Source organism: Mandrillus leucophaeus, unplaced genomic scaffold (assembly GCF_000951045.1).
Source record: "Mandrillus leucophaeus isolate KB7577 unplaced genomic scaffold, Mleu.le_1.0 Scaffold261, whole genome shotgun sequence".
In the NCBI taxonomy this organism is placed as follows: domain Eukaryota; kingdom Metazoa; phylum Chordata; class Mammalia; order Primates; family Cercopithecidae; genus Mandrillus; species Mandrillus leucophaeus.
The window spans coordinates 1,174,259-1,195,526 of record NW_012102710.1 but is presented as its reverse complement, the minus strand read 5'-3'; the positions used below and the strand labels follow the sequence as shown (position 1 = coordinate 1,195,526).

At 34.4% G+C, this 21,268-nt stretch overlaps 1 protein-coding gene across 2 annotated transcripts in view; it reads right to left on the bottom strand.

Moving 5' to 3' along the window:
• Window positions 1-3,348: 3,348 nt before the first annotated feature.
• The window catches only part of FBXL5 (F-box and leucine-rich repeat protein 5), a 51,215-nt gene continuing 33,295 nt past the window's right edge, over window positions 3,349-21,268 (bottom strand). For both annotated transcript variants that reach the window (XM_011984107.1, XM_011984106.1), the window contains 6 exons: window positions 20,295-20,420; window positions 17,459-17,607; window positions 16,436-16,518; window positions 14,823-15,548; window positions 10,865-11,013; window positions 3,349-4,146 (listed from right to left, as the gene is read on the bottom strand). In XM_011984107.1, the coding sequence (XP_011839497.1) occupies window positions 4,070-4,146; window positions 10,865-11,013; window positions 14,823-15,548; window positions 16,436-16,518; window positions 17,459-17,607; window positions 20,295-20,420 (1,310 nt within the window). In that variant the 3' untranslated portion in view covers window positions 3,349-4,069. The remainder of the gene's footprint in view (window positions 4,147-10,864; window positions 11,014-14,822; window positions 15,549-16,435; window positions 16,519-17,458; window positions 17,608-20,294; window positions 20,421-21,268) is intronic.

Sequence of the window (21,268 nt, the reverse complement as noted above, 5' to 3'; positions counted from 1 at the left end):
AGTACATTATGAGCTTCCTGCCTCTATGCGTTTGTACTTACTTACCTTTTGCTTGGGCAAATATTAACAGCAATGGAATGAAAGTGAGAGAAACTTACCAAGTTTTACCTCAGAGCAAGGTAAAGCTTTAAAGAGAGCATCATTAGAGCCTTCAGAATTCCTCCTCCTTTGCCGTGTTTAATTCAAATGTTAGTAGAAATAAAAAGCAGTAATGAGTTATTTATATTCCTTCAAATGATTCTTCCTTTATCTTTAGACAACACTAAGACACTTCGCCTGAACTGAATGTTTACCCGTTTTTATTGCTACTCCTCCTCCTCTCTCCAAATAAATAAAACAAATAAATATCCAAGACTGCAAGATTACTTCATCTTCCACAGGTTTGCATGTACAGGTATACCTCGGAGATACCATGCACTTGGTTCCAGAGCACTGCAATAAAGTGAATATTGCAATAAAATGAGTCACACCAATTTTTTTGGTTTCCCAGTGCAAAGTTATGTTTACACTGTATTATAGTGTATTCAGTGTGCAAAAGCATTATCACAAAGATGTACATACCTTAATTTAAAAATACTTCACTATTCAAAAGTGCTAATGACCATCTGAGCCTTCAGTAAGTTGCAATTTTTTGCTGATGGAGGGTCTTGCCTCGATGTTGCCGATGGTTGGGGTGGCTGTGAGAATTTCTTAAAATAAGACAATGAAGTTTGTTGCACTGACTGACTCTTCCTTTCATGAAAGATTTCTCTGTAGCATGAAATGCTGACAGCATCTTACCCACAGAATGTCTTTCAAAACTGGAGTCAATCTTCTCAAACTCCCTTACTGCTTTATCAATTAAGTTTATGTAACATTCTAAATCCTTTGTTGTCAGTTGAACAATGTTCACAGCATCTTCACCAGGAGTAGAGGCCATCTCAAAAAACTTTTTTGAGACAGGGTACTTGCTCTGTCATCCAGGCAGAGTGCAGTCGTGTGATTATGGCTCACTGCAGCCTCAACCTCCTAGGCTCAAGCAATCCTCCCACTTCAGTCTCTCAAGTAGCTGGGACTACAGGTACACACCACCACACCCAGCTAATTTTTTATTTTTTGTAGAGACAGGGTCTCACTATGTTGTCTAGGCTGGTCTTGAGCTCCTGGACACAAGCAATCTTCCTGCCTCAGCCTCCCAAAGTGCTGGGATTACAAGAGTGAGCCACTGCGCCTGACCAAGAAACAAATGTTCTTTGCTTATCCGTAAGAAGCAACTCTATATCCATTCAAGTTTTATCATGAGATTGCAGCAATTCAATCACATCTTCAGCTTCTATTTCTAATTCTGGTTCTCTTACTATTTTTGCCACATCTGCAGTGACTTCCTCCACTAAAGTCTGGAACCCTACAAAGACATCCATTGAGAGTTGGAATCAACTTCATCCAAACTCTTGTTAATGTTGATATTCTGACCTCCTCCAATGAATCACGAATATTCTTAATGGCATCTAGAATGGTGAATCCTTCTAACTGAATCCTTTCCAGAATATTTTCAATTCACTTTGCCCTGATCCATCAGAGGAATCACTATCTATGGAAACTATAGCCTTACCAAATGTATTTCTTAATAAGACTTGAAAATCAAAATTATTCCTTGATCCATGGAGTAATTCTGCATGGAGCTGCAGAATAGATGTTGTGTTAACAGGCATATAAACATTAATCTCCTTGTACATCTCCATCAGAGCTCTTGGGTGACCAAGAGCCTTGTCAATAAGCAGTTAATGTTTTGAAAGAAATTTTCTGAGCAGGTCTCAACAGTGGGCCTAAAATATTCAGCAAACCATGTTGTACACAGGTGTACTGTCATACTGGCTTTGTTGTTCCATTTATAGAGCACAGAGTAGATTTAGCATTAATTAAGGGCCTTAGGTTTTTCAGAATGGCAAATGAGCATTCTCAACAAAGTCACTAGCTGCACCAATCTCTAACATGAGTCCACCTGCCCTTTTCAGCCAGGGATTGATTTCTCCTCTCTAGCTATGAAAGATTTAGGTGGCATCTTCTTCCAATAGAAGGTTGTTTTGTCCACACACTGAAAATCTGATATTTAGTGTAGCCACTTTCAAATCAATGACCTTAGCTAGATCTTCTGAATAACTTGTTGCAGCTTCTATATTAGCACTTGGTACTTCACCTTGTATTTTTATGTTATAGAGAAGATTTCTTTCCTTAAACCTCATGAATCAACCTCTGCTAGTTTCAGCCTTTTCTGAAGCTTCCTCACATCTCTCACCCTTCATAGAATTGAAGAGAGTTAGGGTCTTACTCTAAATTAGGCTTTGGCTTAAGGGAATTTTATGGCTAGTTTCATCTATCCAGACCACTAAAACTTTCTCCATATCAGTAAAAAAGCTGTTTCACTTTCTTACCATTGGGTGTTCACTGGAGTAGCACTTTTAATTTCCTTCACGAACTTTCCTGTTGCATTCACAACTTCGCTGTATGGCACAAGAAGTGTAGATTTGGGCCTAAGTTTTCAACATGCCTTGCTCACTAAGTCTAATCAATTCTAGCTTTTGATTTAAAGTGAGAGACATGACTCTTCCTTTCACTTCAATACTTAAAGGCCACTGCAAGGTTATTAGCTGGGGCCTAATTTCAATATTGTTGTGTCTCTAGAAGAGGGAGGTCTGAGGAGGAGAGAGATAGGAACCGCTGGTCGGTGGAGCAATCAGAACATATATAATATTTATCAGTTAAGTTATCTGTCTTATTAGGGCACAGTTCATGGCATTCCAAAGCAATTACAATAGTAACAACAATCACTGGCCAAAGATCACCATAACAGATTTAATAACAGTGAAAAACTATGAAATACTCCAAGAATTATCAAAATATACGAGACGTGAAGGGTCAAGTTTTATCAGAAACATGGCACCAATAGACAGGCTCAACACAGAGTTGCCATAAACCTTCCATTTGTAAAAAATGCATTATCTGCCAAGTGCAATAAAGCAAAGCGCAATAAAATGACGTATGCCTACATCTATATCAATAGGAGGAACATAGCCATTTTCTTCTGCATGACATAAAATTGTACTAAAAGGCACTAGTATGTGCCTTTCTGGGTGGCAGGCCTCCACTCTCATGATGTTTTAACAAAGCAAAGTAGATAAACTTACAGATTCAAATTTTGACTACTGACTAATTTCAAAAAGAAAATTCAGCTCAACAAAATTCAGTATCTGTCTAAAACTATTTGTCAGGGTAATGAGTTCATGGGAGCTCCAAAGACAAAGTATTTAGTCCTATTCTATACTAAAGTAAACCTGGATTGAGATTTATAATAAAAATCACAACACAACAGTATTACTTGGTAAAGTCCTCAAAGTAGATTTTATTTATACATTTCTTCAAATGATTGTGGTAGTTTAAAAAATCTCTCCCAAATTTGACGATATAGGGACAGTGGTGAGAACAAGGTATCCTTAACGGAAACAAATATGGATTGGTGCTTTCCTAGCTCACTGAGCTAACACCCAGAAGCCAATTTTTTCTATAATCCTAAAGAATCTTAAATGTGGGTTTGTTTGAATTGGCCTTCTGAGAATTGTTGAAATAAAGGAAATATTACAGAAAACAGATTAGTTTCCAAAAATGTGCTGTCTTTGAAAATAACTCTTCAGACATGTATGTCGGAAAAGATCTGCAAAGCTTGGTACAGTGTCAATGTATAATGAGAACCAATCACCTTTATGGACTTTAAAACTCAAAATAATCTATGAAATACTTTAAATGACATGGCATTAACAACATTCTTTAAAGCATTTCATTTAAAAGAAAACTGATAAGACTGTTCTCACCCTTTTGAAAAGACCTAATCCGTTTCTAAAACAAAAGTATAATTTGCAAGAGAAACAACATTACAATTCACTGGTAAATTAAGATTTCTGAGGTTGTAAGAAATGGGGCCAAAATAAGTCACGCTCAAAAAGGGATGGTTAACACAAGAAATGTGCTATGAGTAAAGTGCATGAAAGAAAGCCTGCTCAGCTAAATGAAGTAGACAAAGGTCAGAAGTCAAGGGTCATTCGCCAGAGCGGCAGCAGGCTCGAAAACCACACTGCAAATTCTGGCATCCACTGGCGGTATCAGCATGAGGACCTGTATGAAAACAGAAAAATGTGAAAGGAGGAATTTCTTAGAGATCACATAAAAAAAATTTTGCTTATGAAGGAGCCAAAATATTCATTGGTTTTGTTAGCAGTACTTATATCACAGAAGTAAATCTCATGATGAGTGTTTAAGAAATTATTCAGACACAAAAATCAACAGCAGCTTGACTTTAATTAATATATCCTTCATGGTCCAAAAGGTAAGTGGAAGGGAAAAAATAATTTTTAGCAACAACTTTATAATATAAAAATCCAAAATGGAAAGGAGACAATCCACAGAAGACTGCAAAGCTAACTTATAAAAAGATTCTTATAATCTGAACATCCTCCCTAGAAATGTAATAAAGGCAAAAAAACAGCCCTAACTAATTGATCAGCTAAAGAATTCAGTATTGAGCAATTACAATAAATATTACATTCAAATTTTAAAGCAAAATAAACTATATGGACAAAGACAATATATTTGCCATATTTTTATTTAGTATTTACAGCCAAAAATATCTATATATGGCAGGGTTAAATGTATATCCAAAGTTAAATATATAATGAGTGATCAATTAAACTTTATCTAAGACATAGTAAAAATTATCATTCACTTACAAAGAATAATAAAACATTTGTGGAATAACTGACATTTTATCCCAGTCACACTATGCTACCCAGGCACTAGATACAAGATCCATTAGGAAACATAGCTGAGAATTCGAAAGTATCAAAGAAGTAGTTTCATAGCACATATTCAAATGTCAAGTACTCTGAATGAATATTTTCATAAAAGCAGGCACATGTGGGAAAGATTGTTTCAACTATATTGAAGTCTTTCAGTATGTCTGCACCATGAACAAATAAGGAATAGTTAATTAGTTCTTTACATATCAACAAGAACAACCAAAATACTTGCAAATTGTGATATAAGGAACAATACAAAATGAAAACTGTACATGAAATATAATTTTACTACAGAATATATCAAATGGATTGTAACTGAAAAATCACAGTACTCTGGGGTGATATCTAGGTTTAACTCAAAAACGCATTTTAAATTTATTTTTGTTTTCTAAAACAGCACTCAATTGGAAAAAAAAAAAAAAAAGCAACTAGGCTAATACCATCATAATAATTACTTCCAACTAAACACACAGAACACATTAATTTCCAGAAATTTAACTTTTCCTTATATTCCCCAAATGGCACATACAAAATACAAAGGGCAAATTTCTTAAGACATACAGTCTTAGGAAAGAAACTAATAAACATTACGCACATATGTGGAACTACCACAGCTTATGCTTTCGGTCATATTAAATTTTTACGTTGATATGACACCTGTGATTAGCTTAATGGGGGGGCAGATATGGGAATGAGCAATGGTATAGATGAAAAGAGACTGGCCACAGGTGAACTGCTGAAGTTGATGGTACATGAGGGTTCGTTACATTATTCGACGTTAAATTTTTCCGTAACAGGAAATTTAAAATTATTTTATATATAAAGTTGAATTACTAAAGCCAATTTTTATTTAATGAAAATAACAATCTGTTCTAGTCTTTAAATGAAAAGTGAAATATGTCAAATATTTAAAATTCAAAAAGCGGCATTGTGTTAAAATTATTTTCCCTTATAATAAGATACAATGTTAATCATCTTAATCACAAACTCAAGATAAAATGTTTTAGTATGTATTGAATACTTATTAAAAATGCCCTGAGAAGGAACCCTATGATCTGAAATTCTTCTCCCACTGCCAATCTTTAACCAAGTTTTTCCTTTGAATATAATGCCAACTTTACCTACTGTGCACCACCCAATCCCCATCTTTCCCCTTCTAAGCTTGTCTTTCCTCACCCCTTACACTGCTCACTGTTTTGTCCACCAATCACCTAGTGCCTCACCTCAAGACACAAGCCCTGCCTCACTGCCATTCCCCTGCTCTGACCCATAGTCCATCATGAAATGCCAGATTCACTGGGTTTTGCCAAAATGGATCTGATTATCATTTTATCAGATTAAAATTCCATTCTAAATTTTTTTTTTTTTTTTTTTTTTTGAGACGGAGTCTCGCTCTGTCGCCCGGGCTGGAGTTGCAGTGGCCGGATCTCAGCTCACTGCAAGCTCCGCCTCCCGGGTTCACGCCATTCTCCTGCCTCAGCCTCCCGAGTAGCTGGGACTACAGGCGCCGCCACCTCGCCCGGCTAGTTTTTTGTATTTTTTAGTAGAGACGGGGTTTCACCATGTTCACCAGGATGGTCTCGATCTCCTGACCTCGTGATCCACCCGTCTCGGCCTCCCAAAGTGCTGGGATTACAGGCTTGAGCCACCGCGCCCGGCCTAAATTTTTTTAAAGAAGAAGAGACATGAAGACTCTCATACAATTTTTCCAAACTGCAACTCCTCAAATATTTCAAAATGTCCATAACGTTAAGTTCTCACTTAACAGATAGGTTCTTAGAAACTGCGACTCTAAGCAAAGTAACGCATAACAGAGCTAGCTGTTTTGTTTGCATCATTATAATGAAATGACACTATTTGAGGACTTCCTGTATGTTGTTTTCTTTAAAGTCATTTTCCAAAAACGTATCACCAACACTGAGGACTTACTATAGTCCTATTTTTTTTTTAAAGGACAGAAAGGTAAAGGAGAAATATTATGCTAAATTTCAACAGTAGCCTGAGAAAAAATCATACGCCATGCCTGCAAGCAATGGAACTGAAGTATGCAACTGATTTTCAAAGGATAAAGTAAAAGGGAGACTCAAAGGAGCAAACAGATCAAAAAAGCTATTCTCCTGGAGATTCAGATCTAACCTGACACGACACAGTTTTTCACCATCCTCCCCAAAAGATGTAGGGTCCACATGCTCAGTTTCTACCCTAGCTACCTGGGTCATTTTGCTCTTGAAGTCTAAGGGATGATTGCAGAGATAATGGGGGAAGAAAAATGCAGGAATAAAAGTTCTTACCCTGTATTAGGTAAAAAGCACAAACCTACTGTCAGCATCTCCTTATTTATCACAAAACAAAGTTCTTGCTTATATTCATGTAAAATGTGCCCACTCACTGAGTAGGCACATTTTACATGAATATAAGCAAGAACTCTGAATACATTGTAAGTTCACTAGAATTGAGTTTCAGTGAGATTCTAAGTGTACAGAGTAAAGAGAGAGAATTAATATATTGTTTTCAAATTTGAAAGCAGAATCTGTTTAAAGAAGCCTATAGGAACTTAATCAGTAACTGTAATATTAAATGACTCAAAACTACAATCCTTTGATAAGGTTAATAATAGAGTAGTTACTGGTATTTGATCCCAATAATCATAAAAGTGACAGCATCCATTAAAGGATTTGCTGAAGGCCTGAGTCAAAACAAAAATGAAGACAAGCACTGTTTTAAATTCAGTATCACATTATAGAAACAGGAGACTAGCACCTTCCAAAACATGGAAAGTATAAGCAACATCAACAATAAAATCCTTAAAGTAACACAAAAGGACTGTTCAGAAAAATGAATAAATGGACAACAGAATAAATGGACAACAGAAAAGGTGAGGGAGCATTAGAAAGAAATATGACGAAGATATGATGGATTGCCAGGTAGACAGCTATGCTTTAATAGACAAAGACAATTCACAAGGTAGTTCCCTTTAAATATTTGACTTATCACCAGCAAACTTCCATCTCAGTGTAGGATAGAGAACCCAAATGGTTAAGATATATAAAGCCTAAATTACATTAAAGAATAATAAAGAAAATAGAAAAATATAATTGAATAATCATTAAAATATTTAAATGCATGGTAAGGAATAATCTTGTAAGAAGCATTTTTAAGTATCAGATGATAGGAAGTATCAGGTTAGCTATTATTTCTCCAGATTTTTATTACTGAATAACTTGTTTTTACTGGGTTCTAAGTATATTACTTATGCTGTATATCTGCACTTACCTTCACTTACCTTTAATTCCTCTTTAACTTAAATTAGAAACATAAAAGAGCACATCATCTGAGACTGGGTCACCTCTAAAACTATGAGCTAATCTATCTTAATTTATAAATTATACACACATTGAAATGCAAATCAGTAAAAAAGTTTATTTTGTGTCATTGTTCATACGTTCTTCACAGCTCTACAACTATGCTATTCCATTTAACACTTCTTAAATGTTAACAAAAAAAATTTTAATGTTATGGCTAAGAAGACTTTTATATTCAAATCTTATCAAATAAATTTAAGTCATAAAGAATCATTCAGAAGAATCTAGATTTGCATTTTATATCAAGACACTTTATGTACAGTGTCTTGCTCAAGGTAGTTACTGCTTGAATACATGATAACTAACTTATCATCTCCAAAATCTCTGCTAGTGCATTCTGCTTTACTTATCATGTATTACTTAATGACTAATGTTTATCAGTATTTACTTCTTTTATATTTAGTAATCTGATAGTTAACTATACATGTTTTCTTTTAAAAAATGTATTTTTAGTTAAATGTTACTTTCAAATATTGGAAATGTAATTTGTCACCTAAATACATTTCTCCATTGTTCTAATACCACGTATTAAAACACACTGACCACTTTCAGAAATAATAAAAATAGTAACAAGGAGGACCCTGAGCATTCACTAGATATCTACTATACAAGCTGAGCTGTTTTGAAAGATACTGGAACAAGTGTCATCTTGCAAAACTGGATACAACACAACTACATTCTAACACTTTCTAGGTTGTCCACATATCCTTTTAAGGAAAAGACTATAAGAGAGCATTGCTTTAACAACAACCTATGTGGAACTCAGACACAAGTTATATAACAAATCACCCTGTACATTTTAAAGGCTTTCCATTCCCCCAAATCATGCTTCAATAAGCTAAAAAAGGAGAGTTAATATTGGATTATACAAGCACTGCAATTTCCTTTCAAATCTTTCAGTCAGATATCTTCATTACAATTCATTTATTTTAAAAAATCAGTCATTTATCCAAAAAAACTTTTACATTCAACAATAGGAATATAGTAGCTCCTCTGAAACTACATATTCAAAACGAGTTTAGAGGAAATGCATAAGGACAAAGTGCAAAAGATTTTAAGTATTTCATTTTATCCCATCATCTAAATTTTTTCAAAGTTTAAAAACATATAAACATAAAACAAGTAAGCATAAAAACAATCTGAAACCCAGTCCCCTCCCTCTACCCAGTAACATCTATGTACCCAAAAATAAATGATGAATTTGATAGTGAGATTTATTCTGAAGCATAACCTATGCTGAAATCAGCACGAAAAATTCAAGTGCAACATACAAATAAAATTTTCTGATAAAAAAAATTGCTTTTTAATTACTCTTGATAATATGTCCTATAAGCCTTAGAAAGTATAGCACTAAACCTACAATGAAATAACTTTATGTTAACAAAACAAAACTCCTGTCTCAAATCCAGAGCATCCACAAAAGTAACAGCTTCACTGCATCAATCACACTTTGTTTTCATAGGCTTAGCATGTTGCAACTACAGTGACATTCACTTTAACCAACTACGATGACATTCCCTTTGGCCATCCCTTGATTATACACAGAAGGCAACAGAAAACAAGAAATGTCCAACTTAGTGTTGATATATCAAGAACATGGGAGGTCATCTCCTGTATAACAATGTGATTCCAGAAATAAGAGAGCTGCAATCTTCAGTTTCCTCTTACATATTTTAAGGAAAATCTAATCTCGAGAAATAGCAGATTTGTTCATTTCTCCACTTTCTGATATGTCATTACTCCCTCTGGTCTTCCTGACTCCTGTCAATTGTTCTGCCTGAGAAAAATTTTGTTGATTTTCCTGTCACTTAAGGTGAATTGGGCACTCAAAGACAATAGGGCGTAGTATAAAAAGACAGGTACACAGTAGTCTGAGCCATTTAAAATTTTCTCCAGTTATAAATACAAGAGGTTGATTTGCTTATTAATAACAGAAGAGCAGCTTCTTATGCTTCTGGGAAATTCAGTCTCTATCAGTGACTATCAAATGTGCAAAAAGGCATTGAACATACTTTGAAAAAGCATGTTCAATAAGCCCACTGTAGGGTAGAATATGTTTAAAAGAACAAAATCAAGAAATATTTCTTGTGATTTTTGAAAATAGGTTCAGGAATCAATTTCCAAAACACTATAGGAATTCTAATCATGTCTAAAGCATCTCAGCCTCTTCTCAATACTATAACTCCCTTCAATCTTCAGTAAGAGTTGACATCAGATCCAGAAACTCTGGAAGTCCACATTACTAAAGTCCTCATTTTTCTACATTTGATAAAGCCGTCTTACAAGAAAAATGAGTCTATCATCCCTAAGAAAGCAGTATATCTAGAACATAAATAGTTCTAAATTCTTAATGAGCGCTACAGAACTCTAGAGGAATATCCAAAACTTTTAAACAAGAATTTTAGTACGTCTATTAAGTTACCATTTTTGATTACACTATTACATGCCTCAAAAGTCTGACACAATGGATATTTAGAATATACATCTGCAAGAAAAACTTACCTTTCAAGATATTAATGAAAATGTAATTTTAAAATTTTATCAAATTTAACTAAATCTGAAAGTAAGACAGTCTGGTAATTAGCAATCTAGAAAACTAAATGGAAAAATTATTAGAACTGCTAAAAAAGTTTAAATTAATTCCTTCAAAATTATTGCATTGTTAAAAGGCATTACCGTTAATGTTGTCACAGTAGTAAAAGTATTCATCATTCAGAGAAGGACATGCTGAAACCAAATCCTGCAGGCCTGCACCAGTTATAGTAAGACAACCAGAGAGATTAAGGTGCTCCAAATAAGGCAGCCCTCCTCCCAGAGTCAAAACCCTGTAAGAAAAATAATTTGACAGTTAAAAGACAGTCATCTACAAAAATGTTTGTATTCCTATGGTCCACTGAACCACTATTTCACATACTTTTCAATACGGTAATGAGAAAATGTAAGAATTTCTGTAAAACACTGATAACTAACCTCATCCATAGGCAGAAATACATTTAAGAAAATGTTCAACATTTTTCCTAATGACATTCAATAAAGAAATCTATAAAACTGTTCTTTACAAGAACATCATGATAACTTAATTCTTAGAGGAAGTACTGAACCCTGGAGTTGTAATGTTCATTCTCCTACCCAATTGTATTAGTAAGTAAAAATTATCAAGAAAATTACTGAAGCTTAAAACCTAATGAGCAGCTGGGCAGTTTCTAAAAAAAAAAAGTATAGATACACCTAGCATATGACCCAGCAATTGCTGTCCTAGGTATATACCCAAGAGAATTAAAACCATATGTTTACACAAAAACTTGCACATGAATGTTCATAGTAGCATTATTCATAACACTTAGAAAGTGGAAACAACTCAAATGTCCATTAATAAATGGATAAATAAAATGTGGTATATCCATAGAATTAAATAATCTGCAGCCACAAAGTACTGACATATAACAAGCATAAACCTTGAGCACATAAACCTAATTTTAAAAAGCCAGATACTAAAGGCCACATATTGAATGATTCCATTAATATTATCATTCTAGAATAGGTAAATCCACATAGACACAAAGTCGATTCATGGTTACCAGAGGCTGGGGAAAGGGGGAGTGAGAAGTGACTACTACTAAGTATGGGGTTCTTTTTGGGATGATGAAAATGTTTTGAATTAGTCTGTGGTGGATGGCTGAACAACCCTGTAAATATACTAAAAAATCACTGAATTAATTGTATACTTTTAAAAAGCAGTAAATTTTATGGTATGTTAATTACATTTCAATAAAAAATAAAACCTAATGGCACACCTAGAAGAATAAAAGCAGTATTTACGTAAACAGGATAAAATTAAAAGGTGGCTTCTTCTATTTGGATGTTCAGATCTCTAGGAAGGCCAAAGAAATTTTCCTTGATTATTCCCTCAAATATGTTTTCCAAACTTTTAGAATTATATTCTTCCTTGGGAACATAAATTATTCTTAGGTTTGGTCATTTAACATAATCCCAAACTTCTTGGAGGCTTCACTCATTTTTTTTTTTTTAATTCTTTTTTCTTTGTCAGGTTGGGTTAATTTGAAAACCTTCTCTTCAACCTCTGAAGTTCTTTCGTTTGTTCAATTCTATTGTTGAGACTTTCCAGTGCATTTTGCATTTCTCCAAGTGTGTCCTTCATTTCCAGACGTTGAGATTGTTTTTTATTTATGCTATAAATTTCTCTGGAGATTTTTCCATCCATATCCTATAACTTTTTTTTTTTTATTTCTTTAAGTTTGTATTCACTTTTCTCTGGTGCCTCTTTGAGTAGCTTAGTAATTGACCTTCTGATTTCCCCTTTGTGGCAATTCAGAGATTTCTTCTTCATTTGGATCCACTGCTGTTGAGCTAGTGTGTTCCTTTGGGGGTGTTAAACAACCTTGTTTTGTCATATTACCAGAATTGTTTTTCTGGTTCCTTCTCATTGGGGTAGACTATGTCAGAGGGAAGATCTAGCTCAAGGGCTATTATTCACATTCTTTTGTCCCACAAGGGTGCTCCCTTGATGTGGTGCTCTTCCCACTTCCCCTAGGGATGGGGCTTCCTGAGAGCCAAACTGCCATAATTGTTATTTCTTTTCTGGGTCTAGCCACCCAGCAGAGCTGCTGGACTCCAGGCTGGTATTGGGGAGTGTTTGTGATGAGTCCTGTGATGTGATCTGTCTTCAGGTCTCTCAGCCATGGGTACCAGCACTTGCTCCAGTAGAGATAGGACAGGAGTGAAGTGGACTCTGTGAGGGTCCTTGTGTGTAGTTTTGCTTAGTGTGTTGGTTGGCCTCCAGCCAGGAGGTGCTGCTTTCAAGAAAGCATCAGCTGCAGTAGTTCAGTGAGGATACAAGTTTGCCCTGAGGTCACCTGCTTTTAAAAAGTGTGCTCCCTTCTAGTGTTTTCCAAAACCTTATACTAGAAGAGTTTCTAAATACTTTGAAAGCAAAAAAAAAAAACCTTGAAATCAATTAATTATATAAAATTTTAATAAGTTCTGGGTTATTTTTAAAAACATCCTAAAAAACTAAAAGATAAGAAAACTGCCACATGGTCAGAAGTCATTGCAGCTCTGAGAGGTCACATGTATTACTTCATTCTTTGAAAAAAAACACAAAAACTGGTCATATTGAAAATGCAAACTGAACAGAGTTATAAATAAATTTTAATAAGGTATGATGGCAGTGAAAAAATGACAATGAAAAATGAATTACTAGGTTTTAAATTGAACTAAAAATTGCTTTTACTTTCTAAAATCAAGTTGCATTCAAAAACAAAATCATATTACAGTTAGGAATACATACTTGTAATAAAATTATTTTAAAGAATAAAACTCAGAATAAAGTTATCTTTATTTTTTAAAATTACAACATATGCACTTGGATTTGAGAAAACTGAAAATTAATGAAATGATTCACAGCAGTCAAAGCACAGTTATACCAGTTACCTCAGGGAAAACACTTTTGGTTACTGTATATGACTTATGAAAAACTTTTATAATAATTTCATGTTAAGTATATTTTATAATAGTAGGGGGTATTAAGTTTTATGCTGGCAGAATTTTTCATTATAAAATATTTGACATCCCATTATCGAAGAAAAATATGTATCCAATTTCCAAAGGCTCATGTCAAAGATAATCGCTTACTGCACATCAGCTTCCACTTACTGAAAATCTATTCTGTATCATTGTTAGATGCCTTATATGTATTCCTCTTACATAAGCCTCAAAGCATAAGGTTAAGTATTGTACACAAAACCAGTTATACAGAAAAAAACAAGATCAATCTACATCAAGTCTGCCATGCTCCCAAGTCAGTGAACCATGGTATTCTCTCCAACAGTGCATAAGAGTAACTCATAACCTAACAAATCTTGAAGTGGGTCCTATAAAACATATAGAATCTAGCTGCTGAAAAGAGCTACCTGTCTGGGCTGATATATGTGTCACCTCCAGCCCTTCTTTCCTCTAGGAGGTTAAAAAACAAACAACAAAAAAAGTCGGTTTAATCGGCTAAAGATTATGCTCACACAAAAAAAAAAAACAGAAAAGAAACTGCAGAACTTCTTCCACACGTCCTCCTTATGACTTAAAAAAGCAACAGAAGGTAAGCTGATCATGATCAAAGACCAAAATTTCTAAACTCTAGCTACATATGAAACTGTAGCTCAGCTTTGGCTTTTGTAAACACTTAACAGCCATGTAGTCGGACTAAATGACTTCCATAGACAGCCTACATTTTCCAAAACCCTCAATATAAAACTGTAACATACAGAAATAATACACAGCAGCAGAATATGCACATTTTCTTGTTACATGTTCTTGAGAAAAAATTGTACCTTATTCATCCACTAAAGTACCTTAAAATATGTGATGTAGCCATTTACTATTTATTAAACTTTCAAATTTATGTTCTTCCATATATCACAATGGATTTGAACTGACAGAAATGAAACTTCATACTAATAACAGAAGTTACATTGGTCCAACACTGAAGTAGAGCAGATCTTGGTTAACTCTTTTTGCTTAAGTAAATCAACTGAAAAGAATGACTTAGATCAAAATTTTTATATTTCATTTGGAAATGAGAACACATCTACTTCTTAATATTCTGGAACTGATAACTCACCTGAGACCATGGTCTGTGATCTGATAACATCCAGACAAACTGAGAAACAGAAGTACACGTCCAGTCTCTTGATCAGATTTTTCACTCCCAAAGTAAATTAAGTCTTTTCCCCTAGGCAATCTAGTCCTTGATGCTTTTCTACACATTGCAGAAGATTCTGGGAGTGCTGACATAGTTCTTAAAGCTGTTCCTGTACAACAAAATGAGTGACCACAATATGCAAAAGCTGGAGAAGCACAATGCTGCTGCCAACAGACACTAGTCCTTAGTCCAACAATGTCCTTACTATAACAACCAGATGTGGAACAACTAAAGTTGGATGCTGTTTCCATTACACAAAGACTTTCAACATTTCTATGTTTCCATTCCACAGTATCTTCAATATCAGCCAAATCTTCAGCATCTAACATCCACACATAAGGAGAAGTGAAATTCTCAGAAGAAACAGGCTTAGTCCAGGGGCGTTCATTATCTATTTCTTCTCCAATGCCCTTGTTAGTTAAATCATGCAAACAGGCATACTGCTTGGTGGACTGCATGGTAATGTCTTTATTTTTCCATGTAGTTGAAGTAATTTTGCTTGTAGATGTTTTCAAAAAGCCACTCTGATGAGATGTCAGGATTCCAAGAGCTCTGGAAATCTTCTCTAGGGCCACATCTGTGATTTTCTCACAACCAGACAGATCAAGATGCCGAAGACTCTGGCAGCAACCAAGCCAAGACCAACTATAAATAAAAGACAAGACTATTAATGAATATTATTAAATTTTTCAAAAGCATTTGACTACATGTATGTGATTAAAACTAGAAGATTTTACATCTAATATAATCACTTAAATATTTACTGAATATCTATTGTTAACGTACTATTCTTAACACTAGGGATACAAAAACTCAATGAGAGTAAATAGGAAGTCAGAGTATTCCTAACCTAACAGAAAGGTAGGATGTGAGAGGGGTAAGGATGGGAAGACTTAAGTTTATTACCCTAAAAGTAATCAGCAGAAGTAAGGGTGCAAACACATGAAAGAAAGAGAGTAGTAACTAATGGTTAATGAGGAAGATCCGTAAGAAACAAGCTCTAGGAAGATAGAGGGTTAGCTTTAACCAGAGAAGAGTATACCTCTTCCTCTGCAGCAGGAAAAAAGGTGCTGATATAAATGGTTGGGTGGGAAAGAAAGAGTGAGCAAGAATACAGAGAATTGGTGGTCAAAGACATACATTCTGGGAAGGAGGTGGCTTGAAGAAAGTTATACTATTTCAGAGTAACTGTGAAGAATCTAACAGGGAGCTTTGCCAAATGGCACTTAGAGCCCAACTAAAACTCAAACTTCTTAAAAACACATAATACCAATCTACATGGTTGCACAGCAGGGCTCAAGGGCCTAGACAAAATATAGGACTATACAGATTGTAAGATGATACAGATGGAATTTTTGGATCAGCTGGGACCCATGAACAAGAGGTGAAGAACTGGAGGGTGCTATCAAATTATAGTCAGACATGACTGATATTTGATAGTAAAAAATAATAGTATGATTAAATTGCAATTATATAAATGAAACCTTACAAAATAGTTTTTCATTATATTTAAATTGTTTAAAACAACCAACCTGTCAAATGCAGAATCTGAAATGTCAGTCTGGGTAAGATCCAGATGCTCCAGATTAGGACAAAGCTCTAAAATCTGCCTAACCTAAGAGGGAAAAAATTGTCACTGTGAAGATCTGCAGAACTTCAGTTAGCTAAGTAACAGATGACTATTAGTAAACATAATCTAGTTCACAAACTTTCGTGAATATAAAAAAAAAAAAAAACACTTGAATAGAGTACAAAAAAAAAATTCTGGGCTCAAATCCCTGACAATCTTTTTGTGTTTTGTTTTTTTTTTTTTTGTTTTTTTGAGACAGAGTCTCACTTTGTCACCCAGGCTGGAGGGCAGTGGCAGGATCTCGACTCACTGCAACCTCCGCCTTCCAGGTTCAAGCGATTCTTCTACCTCAGCCTCCTGAGTAGCTGAGACTACAGGTGTGCGCCACTGCACCCGGCTAATCTTTGTATTTTTAGTAGAGATGGCGTTTCACCATATTGGCCAGGCCGGTCTTGAACTCCTGACCTTGTGATCCGCCCACCTCAGCCTCCCAAAGTGCTAGGATTACAGGCATGAGCCACCACACCCGCCCAAGAATCTGTTTTAGCAGTTATGAGACTAAACCAAGAAATTTACATTTTTAAGGAACACTCAAGATTCTGATGTAGGAAGTCATAAGATCTACTTTCATAAAACAGTGTTTTCATCTCATTTGCCCATCTTACCATGTCTTACATATTATTTTAAAAATCACATAAAACTGGACTTTATCACTTAACATCTGTGAAACTGAATAAAATGTTTAACCTCTTCTAGTCAGTTTCCTCATCCATAACATATAGGTAATGATAATTATGCTACAAAGATTGTTGTGAGAACCGCAATGAAATAATAAGTAACCTAGCAGTGTATGCCTACCCATAGGAAGGCACTCAGTAATCATTTTGGGGGTTTGTTTGCCCTTAATTAAACTCAGGAATGAGCAAACCAAAGTCTTATCATGCGATTTTTCTTAATACCCAAACTAGTGTTAATTTAAACATACCATTTTGCTGGAAACTGCAGAGCTGTATGCTAATACTAAGGTTTTTACAGAAGTACCAACATACGGTAGAACGTTATGAATTAAGCCATGGAGTAAACGTTTTTCCATTTGTGCAATGCTGATAGCAATCGATTCCTCCGGAGACTCTTCTGTAACATGAATTAAAAAGTCTAAGAACTTGATAAACTGATAATAATTAAGCTACTCAAGGACTCACCAAATTGTTAAACATGAAATACTTTGTGCTATCCTTATACTTTCTTATGTAAATAATCCCATTTTTAGGCAATGAGAAAGTTTCGGAAAAAAATGTGAAAACTAAAAAGAACAGTAAAAGTTTTCAAGAGAAAAGAAAATATGGTATTAAAAGAAAAATGATCCATAGTAAAACGTACTATCATTGATTCCACATAACTAAAAAGGACACAAAGCTAGAAAAGATTTGAAACTCAACTAAATTAGCCTGATCATGATGAATCAAGCAAAAGAAGGTAGTTTAGAATTTCTAAGAAGTTAAAAATGACATGGCTTTTGGTTTTACTTAATAACTTCTGTAAAGCTTGGATGTTTACAACAGAATGTACTACTGTAACATCCACCATGAAAACACTATAAACTCCAATTCGAAAAAAGGAAAAAACAAACTACACTAAAAAGAATGAATAACTGTATTGTATTGCCTTTCTCAGGATCCTATTGTTATTATTCTTACCTAAAGACCAATTTGAGTCTTTAAACATAAAACGATTTAACAGAACAAGTTAAGGAAGTCTCATTTAAAACAAAACTAAGTATAGCAGACAAAAGGATATAAACTAAAAGAATTTGTTACTCATGGTTCCTTGTTTAGATAGTATACTAAATTCGTCCTTTAGCCAGACACAGACACACACAAACACACACACACGAAGATAAAATATAAGGAGATAAAAATTACTTTGGCCCTCACTATCTAAAGGTACACTATTTACTATGAAATTTTTAAATTTTTAATTTTTTATTGATATACAATAATTATACATATTTTGGGGGTACATGTGATACTTTGATACTTGTATACAATGTGTGATGATCAAATCAAGGTAATTGGAACTGTGAAATCTTTTTTAAGAAAGTTAAACATTCTATGAAAAACAATAACTTCTTAGGACAAGACAAGGCAGCTAAACTGAAAAAAGCACTGAAGTAAATAGCAGTTTAGTCTTTAATAATCAACAGATACATTATCTAAAAAGGCTCAATTTTTATAGCCTTAACTTTTCCTTTTCGATATCAAGGAAATCGACAGTCTTTGCTCCATCTTCAAGTATTGAGACAAATATACTGAATTTGTTAGAACCTTCAAAATTCTTACCACAGGTATTATGAATTAATTTTCCAGAATGAATAAACTGAGACTTCCTTAAGTTGACATCTGAGCAAATACCTCATTTCCTTCAGGTCTTTACTCAAATTTCTCAAAGGACCTTAACTAATCACTCAATTTAAAACTACAATTTTAAATTCTTCTTGGCATGTTTTCCTTGTTTTATTTTTCTCCACAACACTTGTCACCATCTAATACGGAATATATTTTACCTGTATTTATTGTCTGCCTCCTGTCTCTAAATTTTAAGCTCAACAAGGGCCAGTTTTTTCTTTTTTTTTCCATTTTGTTCACCATTAGATCCTTCATACCTAAAACAATGCCTGCCACAGGTAAGCACATCACCAAATCTATCATAACTAGAATAGGCCTTTTCCTTATATATGACATTTTGAATCTTTTTATCAAAATGTAGCGCATCTGCTTTTCATAAAAATAAACTACTTTAGCTGCTGATATAACAATCTTTATACTTGCACTGTTACTTTCCATGTTTCTTTTTTCCACATTTAGTTCTTTTGCAGATCAAACTACTTTAAGCAGGTAACTTTATAAAAAGTTCCTATAGTTTCAGTTTTACTAGAAGAATGTCTCATCTGTTCATTTTTTACTATTTTACCATCTTTTAGTAAGTATTATCTAGAATATCCAAGACAGAATTTGTCTTCCTCCTCACACTTTCAAACAGCATCTCTCTGCACAAGTATGACAGCATTTTTCCAACATGTACCTTAAAGTAAAAATTATGTTTTCTTGGCACAAGTATACACATGTAACAAACCTGTACGTTATGCACATGTACCCTAGAACTTAAAGTATAATAATAATAAAAAATAAATTTTTTTTTAAAACAATTATGTTTTCTAAATTCTCTCTCGTTTGTGAATTCTTTGGAGTGGCGATTAAGTCTTATCCACCCTTGAACTCTCCCACAGTGTTTAATGAATGGCTACATTAGTTTTTGTAAGCCCTTACCATTTACAAAGAATATTTATGTATATTACCTCTTAATTCTACAATAACCTTATTAGGCAAATATTAAGACTATTTACAAATGAGTAAGTCAACTTAACAGTTTCATCCTATTTCCCTCAAGCCACATATGACTCAATAGATGCTGCACAACTGATCATCTGAAGTGGCGCTAAAATCACATTGTAAACTATAAAGCACTATAATAAACATACATTATTTCCATAAGAAAAAAAGGTACCATTTTCTGGTTTTTTATTTTAATATAAAAACAAGAGAAATAATCCTATGCACTCTTTAAAGTACTTCAAACAATTAATTTAAAATGTTATTATTATTCCTTCAAATTTTAAAAAGTAGTAGGCGTAGAAACACGTTTCTTTAGAAAACACAAACTACATAAATCTAATACCTAATTATTAGTACTTATTAATTTTAAGTACTTAATATATAATTATTAAAACACTATGTAATAATTTTAATTTCAAACAAGCTTACCAGATTCATCTATGTCAGCATCTTCATCCCACTCATGAAAAGCACGACTTTCATCTTTCCTATTTTTCACCCATTCTTCATCAGGTTCAGTATCAAGTTCAGTTGCGGGACCACTATACCAGTCACCTACACGATGAATAAACAAGTAAAAGGATCAAAATAATATCACATTGCCTGCAATAATGGAAAACTAAGCTATTTACAATAAAAATCTCTACATAGAGACAACATCTGAGCCCTAGGCAATAAGCAATTTTTTTTTAATACTTTAAGTTCTACAGTACATGTGCACAACATGCAGGTTTGTTACATAGGTATATATGTGCCATGCTAGTTTGCTGCACCCATCAACTCATCATTTACATTACGTATTTCTCCTAATGCTATCCCTCCCCCAGCCCCCCACCTCCCGACAGGACCCAGTGCGTGACGTTCCCCGCCCTGTGTCCAAGTGTTCTCTTTGTTCAATTCCCACCTATGAGTGAGAAGATGCACCGTTTGGTTTCCTGTCCTTGTGATAGTTTGCTAAGACTGATGGTTTCCAGCTTCATCCATGTCCCTGCGAAGAATATGAATTCATCCTTTTCTATGGCTGCACAGTATTCCATGGTGTATATGTGCCACATTTTCTTAATCCAGTCTGTCACTGACGGACATTTGGATTGGTTCCAACTCTTTGCTATTGTGAATAGGGCCACAATAAACATATGTGTGCATGTGTCTTTATAGTAGCATGATTTATAATCCCTTGGGTATATACCCAGTAATGGGATCGCTGGGTCAAATGGTATTTCTAGTTCTAGACCCTTGAGGAATCGCCATACTGTCTTCCACAATGGTTGAACTAATTTACACTCCCACCAACAGTGTAAAAGCGTTCCTATTTCTCCACATCCTCTCCAGCATCTGTTGTTTCCTGACTTTTTAAGGATTGCCATTCTAACTGGTGTGAAATGGTATCTCCTTGTGGTTTT